The sequence below is a fragment of the Perca flavescens genome, chromosome 13, assembly GCF_004354835.1.
Source record: "Perca flavescens isolate YP-PL-M2 chromosome 13, PFLA_1.0, whole genome shotgun sequence".
NCBI lineage: Eukaryota > Metazoa > Chordata > Actinopteri > Perciformes > Percidae > Perca > Perca flavescens.
Window position 1 is genome coordinate 26,529,912 of NC_041343.1, and position 17,609 is coordinate 26,547,520.

Consider the following 17,609-nt stretch of genomic DNA (forward strand, 5'->3'; position numbering starts at 1 on the left):
CATTCGTGGTCTACATGTAGACAAAGGGTACTTTAAATGTGATATTGTCAAAACACTCTTTCTTGTTTTCCTTTTGTCTGTATTGATTTGCTTTTTTCACTTTAAAACACCTTGTGAAAAGCTGGTTTAATATAAATGCCTTTGGTAGAGAATGGACCGATATGCAGTTTTTTTTCTTCAACTTTTCTGTGGGGTAATTGAATAATATTTGCCACTCTGCATATCATTCTATGTTTGTATTTCTATGCTCCCATCTGTTTGCAGGTCCGGCTGCAGGGATTAACAGGTAATGTCCAGTTTGACCACTATGGCCGCAGGGTGAACTACACTATGGACGTGTTTGAACTGAAGAATAATGGACCCAGACGGGTAAAACATCACACCACACTGCTTACACTTGTGTTATGGATGTACATTTGTCCAAGTCAAGTCAGTAATACTGTATATTTTAGCATACAAAATATATCCTCTGTTGTTATGTTAAGTGTGTGGGGGCTGGGACAACACAGTAAGTAGTGTGACATTATCTATTAGCATACATACGTGGGTTGTAAAAAAGCTTCAGCCTTTGACGGCATCTCTGATGGATGTCTGTTGATGAAATTCAGGGGGAAATGGGAAAGAGAGAGGGAGAGAGCACTTGTGAGCCAACCAGTGCCATGTACTTCCTCTCGACAGTCAGAGGATGCGGATATCGTCACCCCAACATATCATGTCTGTCAGTTCCAGTCGGTCAGTTTGACCCTGAAGGATTCTGGAAGACGACAGCGAGGTCAGCTGCACATAGCTTTTGACAAATAAAAGCAGCGCGACATCAAGCTTGAAAATGGAATCTTGCCGGGCTGGGGAATAATTCAATATAACCACTTATTGTCCTTAAGTGGAATCACAGCATGATGAATGAATGTTTAGAAATTATAACAAAAAATGAGCCTTAAAGTACAATGCTAGCTTTGGAAATAGCACTTTGAAAAAATGAACTTGAGTCTACTTGCTGTGTCCAAAGCTTTCAACTGCATCACATTAGCGGATAGGAGATGAGGTTAAAAACTCTAAAGCTATTAAATAGACTTTGAGTCAAGATTTATTTGTCAAACCAGAAAATACTATTTAAAAACCATAATCATGCACTGTGGGAAAAACATTATAATTATTCTTTTCATCCACTTATTCAATATTTAGGTATTCGTCTGATCAAAATGTTATATGAGAATCACAACTGCCATTATATATCCCACAGTGTTGATCACTCAGCCTGATCGTAAGCAAAATATTTTTCTTTATTTCGGCAAAAGTAAAAAAAAAATGCAACCGTTAATCACATCAGAAAGTTTAAAAATTGTTTATACATGTGATGCAAATGATGATTATAATTTAAAATGCCATTCCCTCCCAAATGTATCATTATTGAAGGGCTTTGCTGCTTATGATCACATAGATACAAGACTTTCACCATGGGTGGAGAAATTTATTTATAATTAAATTCGCATTTTGGTCATGATAACTGTCTGCTCTTGGGTCAGAAAGGCAGATATTTCCAGATACAGCAAGAACTAGGCTTTCCTTCATATTGTTTGGCAGCAAAATCCATTTCTGTCAAGAAATCCAGCTCCACTGCGCTGTTCAGACGTAAGGGATTGCATCAACAAAACTGGCAAAATAGCATAGCAAGTTGTTCACGCGCCGTTAGCACAAACACACAAACACATATACACAATCTCATACTTTGTTTTCCCTGCAGATCGGCTACTGGAACGATGCAGACAAACTGGTGCTGATCCAGGACTCTCCACTGCTTCCAAATGACACTTCTGGCATGGAGAACCGCACTGTTGTAGTAACTACCATCATGGTAAGGGGCCGGCATGTTCTCGCCAAAACACACACACTCATGCATGCAGTCATATTCTTAGCAATATGTAATGCCAAATGATAATGATAGTTTATCACCTAATACATAATACCTGAGGGATATGCAGACTCAGGTGGTTCAGTGGCTACACATCACACACCCAACCTCCAACATCAAAACCTGCATTCACAACAACCTGACATTAAAGTATGGTGGTGAGGCGCACCGTTATCCTTCACCACCCTCCCATTGTAAAGTGCCTCAGTTTTTAATGAGGTGCTTTACAAGCATTATTACAGTACTCTGTGTATTTGCACTTTAGCACTATTAATTCTGCTAATGCTATTCTTGATGAACCTTGAATTCCAGGGTCATTGTTCTTGTTTGATGCTGTATTTTATCATTGATGCAGACATAATGTAGACATACTGTACGTGCAGAATCTACAATAGAGCTTGAACTTTTTAGCTATGTAAAAAAAGGTATGTTTTGTTGCCAGCCTTTAGAGCCAAAAGTGAGGACTTCTCTGTCATTTTGCACAGACACTCAACATTCTCACTCTGAGAAATCCATCATAAAAATGGTAGAGATACCCTTATATTGATTCTATCGTAGGATATATAGTAAACTTATTCAACGGTGGACTGATGAAGTTTTCAAGGATGTTCAGATTTCAGCACTGTACAGTACGTAACCCTGGAGGCCCTTATGTTGTGTACTATGACTGACTATGAGTTCAGTGATCACACATGCTTTGTTACAACATTATCAGTAAAGAGACTCTTAAAGAAAGGGGCTTTCTTGTAATTACTGCAATAGAGACTTCAAGAATCAACTACCGCTCACTTACATTATCTTTTATTGCACCAATAAACATCTCAAAAAGCAATCAAACAGCTGCCGTTTCTGAGGTTTTTGTTCTCATTGCACAGATGAAAGAGTTCATAAATGATTTCCATACAGCTATAGAATCAATCAAAGCATTTAACACATGATTGAAATGAATGGCCTTTGCATGGCATGTCTCTGGCTGTGGCAGTGACTCTGACATGGCTGACTGCAGTAAAGCAGCCAGATGTTAAGTATACATGTAGCAGCTGAGTGGAGGAGGGAAGGAGGTGGGAATGGAGAGTCACAGCTCAGCACAATCCTCCCTCTTTTCAGCCCCTGATGAGGAACCCCATTTTAAGAAACTGAGCCCCAGTTGGACGCAAGCAGCATATGAAAGCACTTAATGGCAGAGTGATGGATACAACAACCCAAGCCAAAATGAAGCCCAAAAGACACTGGGCGAGAGGAGAGACACGGCAACTATGTTAATGGACACCATGTTCAGAAAACTGAACAAGAAATGGAGCGACTCAGAGCCATAATGGAGCCCCTTCGAGAGAAAAATGAAATGCAAATGGAGGGAAAAAGACACTGTGTTTTTTGAGAACGGTGCTTGTGGATGGACACCCATTAAAGCTGAAATTGGTCCCTAACAGCGCAGTGTCTGTTTACCAGCTTTTAGCTCCCACTACACCTTGTTTGTGTATGTTAGATTCATGCATTGTCATGCCCGGTGTTTTTGTGTGGCCTATCACAGCTTGAATCCCATCCTGATTTGAATTTGTAATTTTTGCAAAGATCTATGGACCTTGAACTATAACGTGAGGTAGTAGCAGAAGGTTAATATGCATTATGTCAAACTGAGTTCCTGTTTGCTCTAAATCTGTCACTTTCTCCGACTACCTGCGGAGGGCTTCCTGTAAGCTTTAAAACAGCTTAGAAAGACTGATGCTCTCATAATCATCCCAGTTCATATCCATTGCGCTTTAATGCAGCATGATATTATAGTTACATTATGATGGCTGCCTTTCACTCCCGCTTTTAATGTTTGTGAGAACAATGTTTGTTTTAACTTAATGAAGTGTCCCGGTGTTATATTGCATCAAGGCTGCCTCCTTTTTTAAGGAACTTGTAAGGAGAGGTTATTAAGGAGCAGTTCAACATGTTGGGAAATGCTCTTGTTTGTCATCAAACATAGGCTAGTTGTCCTCTGGTTGTGGTGTGTGATTAAGGTCAGCTAATTATAACCCAGACCTGTCTTGGTACTGTATGCACAACAGTAAAATTATTACCAACTTTGTCATCTGGCTGTTGACTTAAAGGCAAATACTGCAGAAAGTTAACAAACCATACCCTGGGGCTTCTCTGAACTTGAACTTTAAATTGCATAAGGCTATTGAACAAGAACAACAACAAAAAGAAATGGCGATGATATTGTTATCGATTTTCTTTCACGTTTATGTGAACGTGAGATCTAAGTTTAGTATTTTTTGTGCATTGTTATATTTATTTTTCTATGATCTTGTTTTGTCTTTTTAATTAGCTTCCCTGCCAGACATTTGGTATGTTGTAGTCATCCTTGTTGTGGTGTAACAACGCACTAGAGTTCTGCAAAGGCCAAAAACCTAGACCCACACCTAACCCAAGACCTGAGGCTATATTTCTGCTCTAAAAGTTATATGCTTGCTTTGGAAAGTTTTGTTCACAAATAAAAAAATGGCAACACAGTTAAAGAACAGCGTACAGCTGCTTCCAAGCTGTTCAATGGGGGGCTAGTATTCATATAGTAGCATTTGAACTTTATAGTTAGTTTTTTCAAGGTTGTTACTTAACCTTGTTCATGAGCAAATCCATTTCATTAGGCATGGCAGGCTCACTTTTACTTTGAATGAACAGATCTGCACCCACGTCATGATCTTCTTTTGTCTGATAGCTAACAGACCATCCATGATGTCTCAGACCTACCTAGACGTTGGTGCATTAACAGAAAAGCTCCCACACAGTTTGACTGTCATTTTATTGGCAGGACATGGCTGAAAGATTTGATGAAGTTGGTAAATGGATTCAGACTCATCCATTGCACTTTAAACCTTGCACACTCTCAATCTGCCCGAGAGTGGGAGGCATAGACAAGGTCCTGCTATAATTGTGTTGTTTCTGTGGGAGAACATGTTTGGATTTTGTGAATAGAGACTAACGATGCTAATACATCTAGCACATTGGGCCTCATTCAAGAACCTCTGTGAGCATGCCAATTTACTAAGAGGTTTGACAAGTTTTTTCTTTAGATTTTATCAGCATCTTCATGTCAAACCATTTCTGCTTTGTGTCACAGTTTTGCAGTGACACAGCATTTTCAGGTGTATGGATATTGTTCCGGGTTCTGCTAAAAATCTATTATGTTTAAGTATCTCCAACAGCAGGACTTTGTGCTTTAGGCTCTTCTATTTACTCTTGCGTAATGTTTTTGTGAATGAAAATTGGTCATAAATGGAGCAAAACAGGTAGCCTTATACAGCAATTTGGGGGCATTAATTCTGCTAAAAATTCACATTTTGGCATTCATCAAATTGAAATTAACAATTTACTCTAAATCCGACTAGGAACCTTTGTTTGATTTAATCTTACAAAAATGACTAGAAGAGGGTAAGAATATGAAAATATTCTTGCATGAGGCCTGAACATGGATGTAAAATAAATAACTGGCAAACATGATATTACATTAAAAAAGAGAAACTAAACATAGCAGCTGTTCTTTGTAAGAAAATAATTTAGTGATTTATACAGCAATGGTGTTTTTTTACCGATAATTTTCACTTGTTTCATTATTTTTGCTGCAAGTAGCAGACAGTGACTACTGCAAGTGTACAGCTTGTATCTGAGGTTGAGTTTCAGCTATAACAATATTTGCATTCATTAAAGCACCATGGTGATTTAAAAACCTTGTCAAGGCCATGATGTCTCACTGCAGCAGCCATTCAAGTGCACAAAAAAAGAAAAAAAAAACAGTGGACATTTGCAAATATGTTTTCTATTTGTGCTTTATATGTGCTCCTTCCTTTCAATGTCATACAAGCACATTAAAGCAAATGAAAATGAGATTAGTGCCTCAAGTGGCTACTGATGACTAAGACCCAGAGAGTCACTTACTGAGAAGCATTATTGCATGTTTGCTTCTTAAAATGTTGTTTTTGTGGTCAGGTTATTGTAAAATATGGACCTTTATTCTACTAATTACTACTCATATTCAAACAGAATGTAGATTGATGCAGATTGTTTATCTCACATAATGCACAAAAGCACACACACAAAACCAAACAGGCAGATTTTAGGAGACACAGTCTGACAATTCTGATGTTGGTACATATGTGTGTGTTTGTGTGTGGACCCTGATGTATGTATCCATGGATTTGTGACATCAAGTGGGCCCTGTAGCCTGCGTGCATGTGTGGGCTTGTTTGTGCGTGTGTGTTTTATGTGTGTGTGTGTGTGTGTGTGTGTGTGTGTGTGTGTGTGTGCTTTTAATGGCATGTTTAATTAGTCTCATTAGGCAGTGAGTGTAGCAGTGTGGTTGGGATTATTGACCAGCCTGTCAGGCCTGCTGGCCTTTGCGGTGAAGACCTCTGAAGTACTGCTCTCTTCTCATGCCAGAAACACTGACTGCATCCTTTATCTCTGCCACTCACTCTGCTCCTCTGGCTGCCAGCACTGTCATCTACCCTGCTATCATAAATCACATGGATTAGGGCTGTTTTCCCTCTGATATGCAGTACATCCAAAACATCTGCAAAGATCAACTTGTGACATTAAGTCTTCATCATTACAGCGGTCAAGCTTCATTAAAGCGTATCATGAATTCCATTCTTCAGCCGTACATTTTGGGGAATTGTCAGTGGAAGAAAATGCTTTACTTGAAGTGGTGTTCATAGGACAGTTAAAGTCATAATGTGTAGAATGTTTAATTTTGTTTTGTAGATACTGTAATTGTTGGGGTTTTGGAATTTATAGAGTGTGGTCTAGACCTACTCTATCTGTAAAGTGTCTCGAGATAACTTTTGTTATGAATTGATACTATAAATATTATTGAAAATTGAATAGATACTAGTTGAATAATTGCTGTCAGTGTTTCCTGTGACTGTTTCACAATAAAAAACACCCCAGTGCTTTTAATGTGAAGCAGAGGCAGTAGGGAATGTTGAGTTAGCATTAGCAGTAATTAATACAGCTCTAATACATCGTTAACAGGGTGAAAGTAAATAGTGAGACTGACATAAATTAGATAAAATTACAAACAGTGATGCTGGATTGCATGCATGGCTCTTTTCCTGTGAATCTCGTGGCTAAATAGGATATTTGAATCTGGTGCTGGAATGGCGGACTCCACCACTATCAGTGAAAACTACTATATAGAAATGTAATTACAGAATGTAAATACATCAACTGGCTATTATCATCCCCCTTGTTAGCAAAATTACCAAAATGCATGCCCCTTGTTAACCTGCCTTCTCCCTTCCCCGGTAGCAGATAGAGTGCAGGGTCAGTTGGGTTGTTTAGTTGAATATCTTAGACTAGTCTGCTGGACTCATTGATCCTTTATCTGACAGAGGTTTGTGCAAGTTAGAATCTATGGCCTCGACCATGACTCTGAAATATCAGTAGCCTTACTGTGGATTGATAAATCTATGGAGCTGTCCGTGGTGCTGAAGTAGCAGATAGATTAGTAATTGTGACTTTTTCTCTCTGTACACCCTTCTGTCAGTTTTGTCTCGGATCTATAATATTCTCCACTATATAGCTGGGAGAAAAAGTCGTTCATGGGGTTTTGCCCCAAATCTGCTTTTAAGCATTTTGATTGTATTACTATATATTTATTATGATCAGAGTTTGCAATTACTATAGTGTGCAAAAGTACATAATGATGGATATTTTATAGTTCAAGGCAAATCGTTAATCTTTGTTTTGGAAAAAGCTTTACAAATCCTTTTAATTCACATTTATTAATGCATTATAATCCACTTCAAGTAAAGAGAAAATTTTTGTGTTTTGTAAATTATGCAAGGACTAAGATTAAATACCACTCTAGAGCACTATGTTGTGAAGCATAGGTTCTAAATATCTTGTACAGTAACATGTTGTTGTGCCATGGGCTCAGCCTAGCATTTGCATTCTCTCCCCACTGAGGAGTCTTTGGTTTACCTTGCTTTGGCCCGCGGCAATGTCAAGCAAACACATCTAAGGAATAAATTGCTCCCGTTCTCAATATGCAATCGGCTGCCGTCCATGACAAAAGTAATTTGTTTGGAAATATGAGCGCAGAAACCAGGCAAGGTTTACATTTAGATCACTTTCTTAGCAACAGTGAATCTAATGATCTATAACCGACGGCTGGTCACGGTGTAGACTGATGTAGCCACACCTGATTACTGTAAGTGTTCAAGTCGAGTCAGGCTTGTTTTAGGTATTAAGTCATTTATTCTGACTGCAGCTCATTTCTCACTTATATTTAGCTTCATGTCTGCCTCCATTTCTGCTTAGTCATACTTTCCTCCTTTCTCTTTGAGTCTCTGTGTATCATGCATCCGTATTAACACTTTGATGATTTTTTTTCTCCTTCCGGTCTCAGCTCCAGTCTGTGCTGTGTATGAGCATGAGGCTGTCATTATGATTACACATGCATTCCTTTCTGCTCTACACAAAATTTTCTCCTAGCAGTTGGGAATCAAGTTAGTTTAAATAATTTCACTTAAAGCTGCACTATGAAAGTGAAAAGTCCAGAGTTCCAGAAGTAAAAGTCTTGGTTATTTTCTGCAGATAATATTAGGAGAAATAACAGTTGGAACACTTCCACACCCTGGATGGACATGAAATTTTCCCGGTTGAATCATCATCGTCACGACTGATCACGACTAACTGAGTTATAAAATATCTGGTTCTTTGATAAAACGTCAAAGGGACATGCCTGTGTACATAAGTAAGAAGTTAACCAAGACCAAGGTGCATCTCAGTAAAGAACATCCAATCACTGAGCTCCAAATGTTGTTTTGCGGATGCCAAAGATTAAGATTAAGATGAATTTGGCAACTACCACGTTTTGTTTCTCAATCGCAACGACAAAGTTATCACATCACGATACAGTCCACATCATGTTGACTTGATTTGGGTGGAAAATGTGCTGTAGTCCAAATCAGCAACTGCAACTTTAATTAAGGTAACCACTAGCATTATATCAGTCAGTGATGATGCCAAACTGTTAAATTTTTTATATTTTTTTCGAAAAATAATTCCATGGTGCAGCTTTAAAATATTATTATTTTGTATTGCTTCATGACAAATCAAATGTTTTCCATGCTCAGTACTGAAGAAAATCTATATCATAAAGTGACTGAACTGAAACTGAAGGCACACTGTGGGGTTCTCTTGTTAACAAATATATTTACGTTTAGTTTAAGTGTTTCTCACCGAAACACATCGTGCGTAAGCCTATCCTTGAGGCCTAATAGAAATGTCATATGTATTTCCTGCCTTATAAAGCATTTAAATCCTACATTGTTTACATCAGTGTTTGCTAGATAGCAATCTTTTTCTGCGGCATTTCCATGTTTCAAGAGGTGTTACTGCCACTAAATGTCTTTCAATGAAACAGCATGTAACCATCAGCAAAAACATCACCTGCATGCTCGTTCATGAGATCAAAACATTTCTCCATAGCACTCCTAGTGGTCACATTTTCCCACAGGGTACCTTGAAACTTAACCCTGGTTGGTATTAAGGAGCTACAGTTCCTGTTTGTCATTCTGTTGTTTGTTGATGTGTCTATGAACCATTGTGCGAGCCCTCATGTCTGTGTGTCTGTCTGTCTGACGGTTTGGTTCACTGGTTATGGTCCCTTGTGTAGGAGGGTCCCTATGTGATGCTTAAGAAGAACTGGGAGATGTACGAGGGCAATGACCAGTACGAGGGATACTGCGTGGACCTGGCCTCGGAGATCGCCAAACACATCGGCATCAAGTACAAAATCTCCATCGTTCCCGACGGAAAGTACGGCGCCAGGGACCCAGAGACGAAGATCTGGAACGGCATGGTTGGGGAGCTGGTGTACGGGGTAAGAGCTTTTGTTTTCTCCTTCCAGCACACTAAAGCACTATTTTAGACAGAAATGAGCTTTTCATCTAAGATGACTCATCTCATTCAAACTTTAATTTTATTCTGTCAGTAATATCCATGATGGCATTTAGAGACAATGTTGTCTTCTTCTAATCTGTTAGTATAATACATGGGTACAGCAGCTTGGCTTTTCAATTTAAACTGTAAGCAGAGAGTCCATAAAAGTAAAGATATATTAAACAGAACAATTTGTTCACCATTTCTTATCCTGATGACCTTTTGATAATCATAATAAAGCCGTAAAATTATGAACTATATATTTGTGCTTGTTCCATTTCATTATGGAAACAACTTAACATACATTCTCAAATGAAAGCCAGTATTAAAGTTATGGCAGAGTTATGGCCAGCACAAATAAATAAAGGCCATTAAGAAACATATGAGCTTTATTAAAATAATAGCTCACATAGTAAATTAAGCTCAATGTGCCTTTTTTAGAGCACTAATTCATCAGTACAACAAGTGTAATGTCATACTCACCAATCTGCTGCTCTTAGTAACAAAGCAATTGTGTTCATTCATTAATAGCTTCTACTTTTTTGCATTTTCTGATCGCTGTTAAGCTGCAGTACTGTCAATGAAACACGTCCTTCAAATGTTTCAAATTAAAAGCCAACCAGGAACAGAAGTGATTATGCAGTTAGAGCTGCTGGAAGGCTTTTTATTTTGAAACATTTGCGTTTCGAGTGTGTTGAGTGTGAAGAAAATGCAAAAATGGAAGCGACTAGAACTAATGAGTGAATAAAAACAGTTTTTTCTGTCAGAGATGAGTATTCTGTGGTGAGCATGATATGAGTGTTGTTACAGTGATGTAAGTAATGCTGATGAAATGTAATTATCCCAAATGTATAGGACAACAGGTTAACATGGAGAAAGTGTTCAGTTTGCATTAACAGCAAATGAAAGGGAGTCATTGTACTAAAATGTGATGATATAAATGCTGGTTTTCTCTGCACTTGATGTAAATAATTGTTTAATAATGTTCAGTAAGTTAAACAGACTATTGTGTATATACACAAAAAAAAGAAAAATTCGTGATCTTCAGAGTTCGACTTAATCTCTGTCTGAAGCACCGCTCCTGTGTGTTGTTTACTGTGTCGATAATTGAACCCATCTGAAATGAAACTGTAAACAGACCAGCACTCCCTGGTGGTATTAATGCTAGCAGGAATTAGTGGAGCATTAGAGCTGAGCCTTTTGAGCGGTTAAAGAAGAAAAGTGGAGGTGTGGAGCTTGTTAAGAAATCTCTAAGGTGATTTAATTTGGAGGTGAGGTGTCTTTCTGCTGTTGACCTTGCAATGGGATCAATCCTATATGGTATGGGATGACGTTTGGATTCCATGGCCTAAAAAGACATCAAAGTGGGGAAAGAGATGAGTATTTGTGTTCTTGTACTTGAATGTTTTTGAGGACAAAACAGCCTTATGATGATAGAGGGATAAAGAAAAGCTTTCAAAATGAAGCTTTTGTCACTTATACGGAAATAAAATTGGATTTAGGTTAAATTAGAGATTAGATTAACAATACAAAACACTTTTAATAAATACATGTCAGATTTGTTCCCTGTCTCTGATGGAGACTGTAGAACAATTAGTTATTTAACCTTTAGCAATTTTTTATTGAAGTTTGCTTTTCCCCGTCAACATTCTCTGCTGTGCAGGAAATGATGATGATGTTACATAATCGGCAAAAGCAATTTGTTCGAGACCAAATAGAGAAACCACAGTTTTTTTTTGTTCTTTTTTTGTGATGTGCTAAGTGGCATTTTCACAAAGTGGCATTTTTCTCGCCTCTTTGGTACTGCAGTGACTCACTGCGGGGTCGACTGCAGCGAGTGCGAGGAGAGGCATAGTTCGGGATGTGTCAGGACTGATCAAGCAGTACACTCCACTTTTGGGGTAAAGACTAACCAGGTTGGTCCAAAGCACAGGGAAAGGATAAAGTGCAGCTATGTGCTCTGCTATTTTCATCTATTTAACAAGCACTCTGAGCAGAAACACATTATGTCCAAAAGCTTTACCTTCAATGGAAGACATAATGGGCAAAATGGCTTCAATATAAATCCCCTAACAGGAAAACTGAGGTATGAATATTATATATAATATATAAGTCCAGCTGTCATCAACCAATTTTTTTACTTTAACCATATCAGTCACAGACATAAAAATTATCATTTTGATCGCATCTGTCTATAAGAATTGTGTAGTAATTGTTACACCCAAGATGAACCAAAGTATTCCACATTAACGTTTTATTCATTGATTATTTTTGTAGGGACAGCGCACAATTAAAAGTAGTTGCCCAGCTTTCATCAACCAATTTTTCCCTGCAGGTTTAACCCTCCAGTTTAAAAGTCCCTCAGTTCGATATAAGAAATAGAATCAGTATGATAAATAGCAAAATCCGTGGTGGTACTGCAAATCATCCTGAGTCCCTAATGTTTGTGGGTATGGAATTCCACTTCCCCAATACTTTAAAGGGGCTGTATTTGATATTAGGAGCATTAAAATGGCAGTAAACAACTATTTGCTATTTAAAGATATAGTGGAGTAATGGCGTCCAGAGTATGAAGTCACGCACCCTCTGTGTGTGTTGTGTTCTGAGCTTCTCTGTTCTTGTTGTTGTGTTAGCCGGTCTGGCTGCGAGCACATGATACTGCACGTCAGTGCCTTGTGCGTTGGTATCAAACGCTGAGGGCCGTGACAAAGCGTTGGTATTTGACGAGTTGGGGAACGGGCGGTGAGAGCCGTGTGCAGGCAATCCCAGACCTTTTCTGAATACTTTTAACCGAGAAAGGAGACAGACTTAAGGCAACATCTTTCTAACTGTGGTACTCAGTCACCCTGAGAAAATGCTCTAGTCCTGTCTCCGCCTACTGACAGGCAGGACAGGACAGGCATTCTCTAAGAGGAGCGGGTGCGAGATTATGAAAACGTTTAAACATCAGGCATTCATCCGAGTAAAATATGAAGTTATCAAAATTGAGGAAATTATATATTTTTTCATAACTTCAAGTTAACTTAAGGGTAAAAGTGTAAAGTGTTATTATTAGCAATAAGAACAAGTTTTGGAATAAACATCCAAGTTAGGACCAAGAGAGAGAGAATGAACAATGCCAGTGGAAGGCCCCCACAAGTATAGTAATACCTGTGTGAGTGTGTGTGTGTGAGTGTGTGTGTGTGTGTGTGTGTGTGTGTGTGTGTGTGTGTGTGTGTGTGTGTGTGTGTGTGTGTGTGTGTGTGTGTGTGTGTGTGTGTGCGTGCGTGTGCGTGTATGTGTTGAAAATATATGCTGTGCACCAGTGTGTATAGCCAGTATTGCACGATAGAGTGTGTGATTGGGGATATATGGGAAGCTGGCAGCTTTTTTACATTGTTCATGTGAACATCTGAGGACATGGAACCTACTTTCCCCTCTAAGACTTTGCTTAGACACTATTCATTTCCTCCCGGCTCTCCCTAAAAAAGCCCCGCTCTGCCTCCTTTTAACCTGCCATGTATTTTAGCGCACACTGAATGCCCTGAGGCTGTCATCTTAGTGCATTTTGCTGAGGATGAAAAAAGAAATTTAATCTCTTTCATTTTCTTTCCTCTCGTCCCTCTTTTTCTTCCTTTCCTTCCTCCTTAAGTATCATATGGTCGTAATGAAACTTTAAATTCTTGCTGATATTAAGCCCTTTGCACCCAAGCTGCCAACCACAGAGGTGGCTGTATCCCATTTTTACCTTCCTGTGCTGTAAGCATATTTTTCTGCCACATTATTGTATCCTCCCTGCTGATTCTCCCAGAGTTTCAGCTGAGCCTCTCAGTATTAATGAGGGTATCAGAATGTATTTTTCAATTTCTTTTCTTTCTTAATCTGTCTTAACTTCATCACCCCGAGATGTATTCAGCCGCCATCTAAACTCGATCGCTTTTATTTAGAGTTGTTGTCATTCAGATGGCTAAGCAAATTCCTTTTTTAACCAAATCCCCACAGAAAGCGGAAATCGCTGTGGCCCCTTTGACTATCACATTGGTCCGGGAGGAGGTGATCGACTTTTCCAAGCCCTTCATGTCACTGGGCATTTCCATCATGATCAAGAAGCCCCAAAAATCCAAACCAGGGGTGTTCTCCTTCCTGGACCCGTTGGCCTACGAGATCTGGATGTGCATCGTGTTCGCCTATATCGGCGTGAGCGTGGTGCTCTTCCTGGTCAGCCGCTTCAGCCCGTACGAATGGCACACCGAGGAGCCCGAAGAGGGCACCGACGGTCAGCCAAGCGACCAGCCCCCCAATGAGTTTGGTATCTTCAACTCCCTCTGGTTCTCCCTGGGCGCCTTCATGCAGCAGGGCTGTGACATCTCCCCCAGGTAAGACACACTTTTATCAAACTGTCAAAGAATTTTATCTCAAAAGTAACTGAATGTTTGCTGCAAAAGTTCACGGATACATTGTTAGCTTTTTTTGTCCTCAAGCTAAGGACGCATTACATGACTTTTAGGCCAATTAGAATCACTATGTGCCATCACGTCAGACTGGATTGTGTCTGTCTAAGTCTGGAAGAGTACTTAAACCCCTGGCCAATCAAGTTAAGACCATTGTCATTTTTTCAAACATGTTTGATTGACACAAACTGGACAAGTCTTAACACCCTCCAGTGAAAAGCAGTAGCCTGTGACAGTGAAAAAGGAGAAAAAACAACTAAATGTTGTTCAGTCGTGATGTTGTTAATCATGTTTAATTGTCATTGGCACAAAAAGATGGTTGTCCCTAGTTTTCAAATTAAGATAATCTGTGCAACAGGAGATGGAAAATACGTGATCTTCTGTTATTACGAGTGTGAGTTTTAATATTTTCTCTCTCCTAACTGATGTGTCGTGTGTCCTTATCTTGAGCTGCAGCTTCCATCAGAAATATGGAAATAAGTGAAAAATCCTCTAATTGTTTTTATTGACTAAGGTAGATTGTTGTTGGCAACATCAACATCAATCCAGCTGAACTAGGATTATAATGTATATAGAATACATTTCCACCATCGTTATAGTATAATCTCTGGGATGACAATATTATTTTATTTTACTTACAGTACAGTATATTACTTTAATGATGTGAAAACCTCATAATTTAGTTAGTGTCAAACTAACTTCAGCGCTGATAAAATAAGATTTTGAATGATGTAATTGTGTGTTGGTTGACACTAAAGATGAAACCAAAAAGGCTTTGTGGTTGAAGGAATAGTTTAAGCTTTGGGAATTATGCTTGTTTTCTTTCTCTCTGAGACTGAGATGGAAAGATCGACAACAATCTAATGTCTGTGTGTTAAGTGCAGAGCTGCAGTCCATACACTGTTAGCTTAGCATAAAGACTGAAAGCCGGTTAAAACAATGAGCCTGGCTGTGTACAAAGTTTAAATACCAACCCCTCCTAAAGCACACAAATTAGTATCTTGTTTGTTTCTCTACACAAACAGAAATGTAGGTCAGGAAGCTCCACACAGGGGAGTGTATCTATGTTCCCCATCTCAATATACTCTTAATATGACTTATTAAGGAGACCTTTCAAAGGTTTTTATGTTCTCAGCAATGTTTTCCCTGGTTAAAAATTCCAATGTACGTTTCCCTGGGTCAGTTATGATGTAATCACTGCACAGTTTATAGCCCACTGATGTTATACTCCTTTAACCCTACGCCTTCAATTGACCGGCAAGACAGTTTTCTTGACTTGAGACATTGATATCTCCACTGTGTGGCTAAATGGATTTTTTCCCATTCAAACGTCCATCTCCCTTCGTTCTTTTGCAATATGAACTGCAGAGATAGCCCTTATAAATGTCTTACAATGAGGACCCTGGGAACATAGGACCCATGGATGACCCCCATCTCCAGCTCCTTACTTAACCCAAAGAGATAAGATTGAAATCAATCGTTTCATATTACTCTTGTAAAGAAACAAGTCCTCCAAACCATACGATGATATATTCCTACCCTCTTGTATGACCCCTGAGCATTTACTCATGTTTACTTTTATTTTCAAAAGGGACACAAACTCTGATCTCTTGGGTGAAAGTCCTGTGTTTGTTGTGTTTGGTTTGGGTTCAAATTTCGTACGTTACTTTACCTCCGGTTACACATGTGACGTAGTACGTGTCGTTGTTCCAATTGTTCCGTAAAGTAAAAAAAAAAAATGTGCTATTTATTTTCAAATGCTAGGCTACAAGAACCCCGATCTCCTGGGTGAAAGTCCTGTGTTTGCTTGACCCATCCACCATTTTGCGCTCTTATATTTCCTGCTTTGCTCCCGTGATAAATAATATTGCCACTAGAGGACAGTGCCTAACACTAAAACGTAACTATGGGTCCTAATTGCTTATTGTACAAACGACTAATTAAGTCGTTTCTCATGGGAGGACAGTCTCTGAAGAAAGCAAATAAGCCTATTTTTTCCAAATGCTGAACTTACTACTCTAAAAACTATTTTCTTATATATTATTTATTATTTTCTTATATTGACATTTTGGAGATGTGTGGTTTTCATCTGCCACAATGTACGTCATCTTACCAATTGTAGCCTACTTATATAATTTAAGTAAGTTATTACACATAGCCTGCTGTACTGTATATCAGCGGTAATTTGCATGGGAACTGTACTTAAAAAGTAGAATATAGATATATTAAGTATCAAGTGCTGTGATTTGTGTTGTTAGCTCTGATCTCATGTGTTATGCACAGGGGCATCACATTTATGTGTGTGTGTGTGGATGTGGGTGTGGGTATGTGTGGGAGAGTGTGTCTACCTGTATTGATTCTCTCTCTCTCTCTCTCTCTCTCTCTCTCTCTCTCTCTCTCTCTCTCTCTCTCTCTCTCTCTCTCTCTCTCTCTCTCTCTCTCAGCCGTATGTTCTTCACTGTCTGACTTGCATAAACTATGTTGTCTGCTTGTAAGGGAATTAGGTTGTCTCTTCATCTGTCAGCTTCCGCAGTTGTGGCTTCACACTTGTGTGCCTCATGTCTGTGTATGTGAGCTCCAGTTAAATTAGCGACCATAATTCTGTAGAGCCGCTGTCTGCTCCATAGTATGAAACCTGTGTGATTCATTGAGACAAAGTGTCGTCTTTCGCTATTGTCTGTGATTTCTCTTCCCTTTGTCCAAATTACGAGATACAAGCCTGTCATCCCTTGGGCTTCACACCAGCAGACTGGTGTCTAGTAAGCATGGCGTACTTTGGTGGAAGGGTGGAGAAATTGGGGCTTGTACACTTAACTGTCTAGCTATGTTCCTGTTCAGCCTTTAAGGGCTGGTCGTCTTTGTTTTTTTAATCAAAGATCAGGCTTCCTGTCCGTCATCACATCCTGGCATTCTCTCTGCTGACATCTACTGTTATGGTCAAACCTAGACTGGTAACGCCTGTAATTCTAAATGGTTTCTCATTTCCTGTAAAGCCTTTCTTAGCTGTTTGAATGGCTTTATCAAACTTTTAGTTCCAGCAGATGGATTGTTTGGGTTATTTTAAGCGACTGCTAAAAAGGCTCCTATAGTTATTTCAAGTCTTTCATATTATAGCCTATGTCTTTTTTTCTGCTTTAAGCCCTTATGGATATTGTACTGTAATAGAGCTGATAAGATTGTAGGAGATGAAACGAGGACCAAACCAGCCTGTATCTTTCAGCCTTCCCCACACCAGAGGAGAACACAGAAACACACAAGATGGAGGATCCCGAGGTACATTATAGCCTGGGCTCACGTAAGCAACCTATAGAGGGGACTATAGAGGGCCTGTGACT

At 39.2% G+C, this 17,609-nt stretch overlaps 1 protein-coding gene across 5 annotated transcripts in view; it reads left to right on the plus strand.

The window, feature by feature from the left end:
• The window catches only part of gria4b (glutamate receptor, ionotropic, AMPA 4b), a 123,830-nt gene that overhangs the window by 84,078 nt on the left and 22,143 nt on the right, over positions 1–17,609 (plus strand). For 4 of the 5 annotated variants that reach the window (XM_028594487.1, XM_028594488.1, XM_028594483.1 and 1 more), the window contains exons 8-11: positions 265–369; positions 1,742–1,852; positions 9,579–9,785; positions 13,826–14,199. In XM_028594487.1, coding sequence (XP_028450288.1) covers positions 265–369; positions 1,742–1,852; positions 9,579–9,785; positions 13,826–14,199 — 797 coding nt within the window. Of the gene's footprint in view, positions 1–264; positions 370–1,741; positions 1,853–3,016; positions 3,081–9,578; positions 9,786–13,825; positions 14,200–17,609 lie in introns of those variants that run through there. The other variant, XM_028594489.1, reaches the window with a different exon arrangement.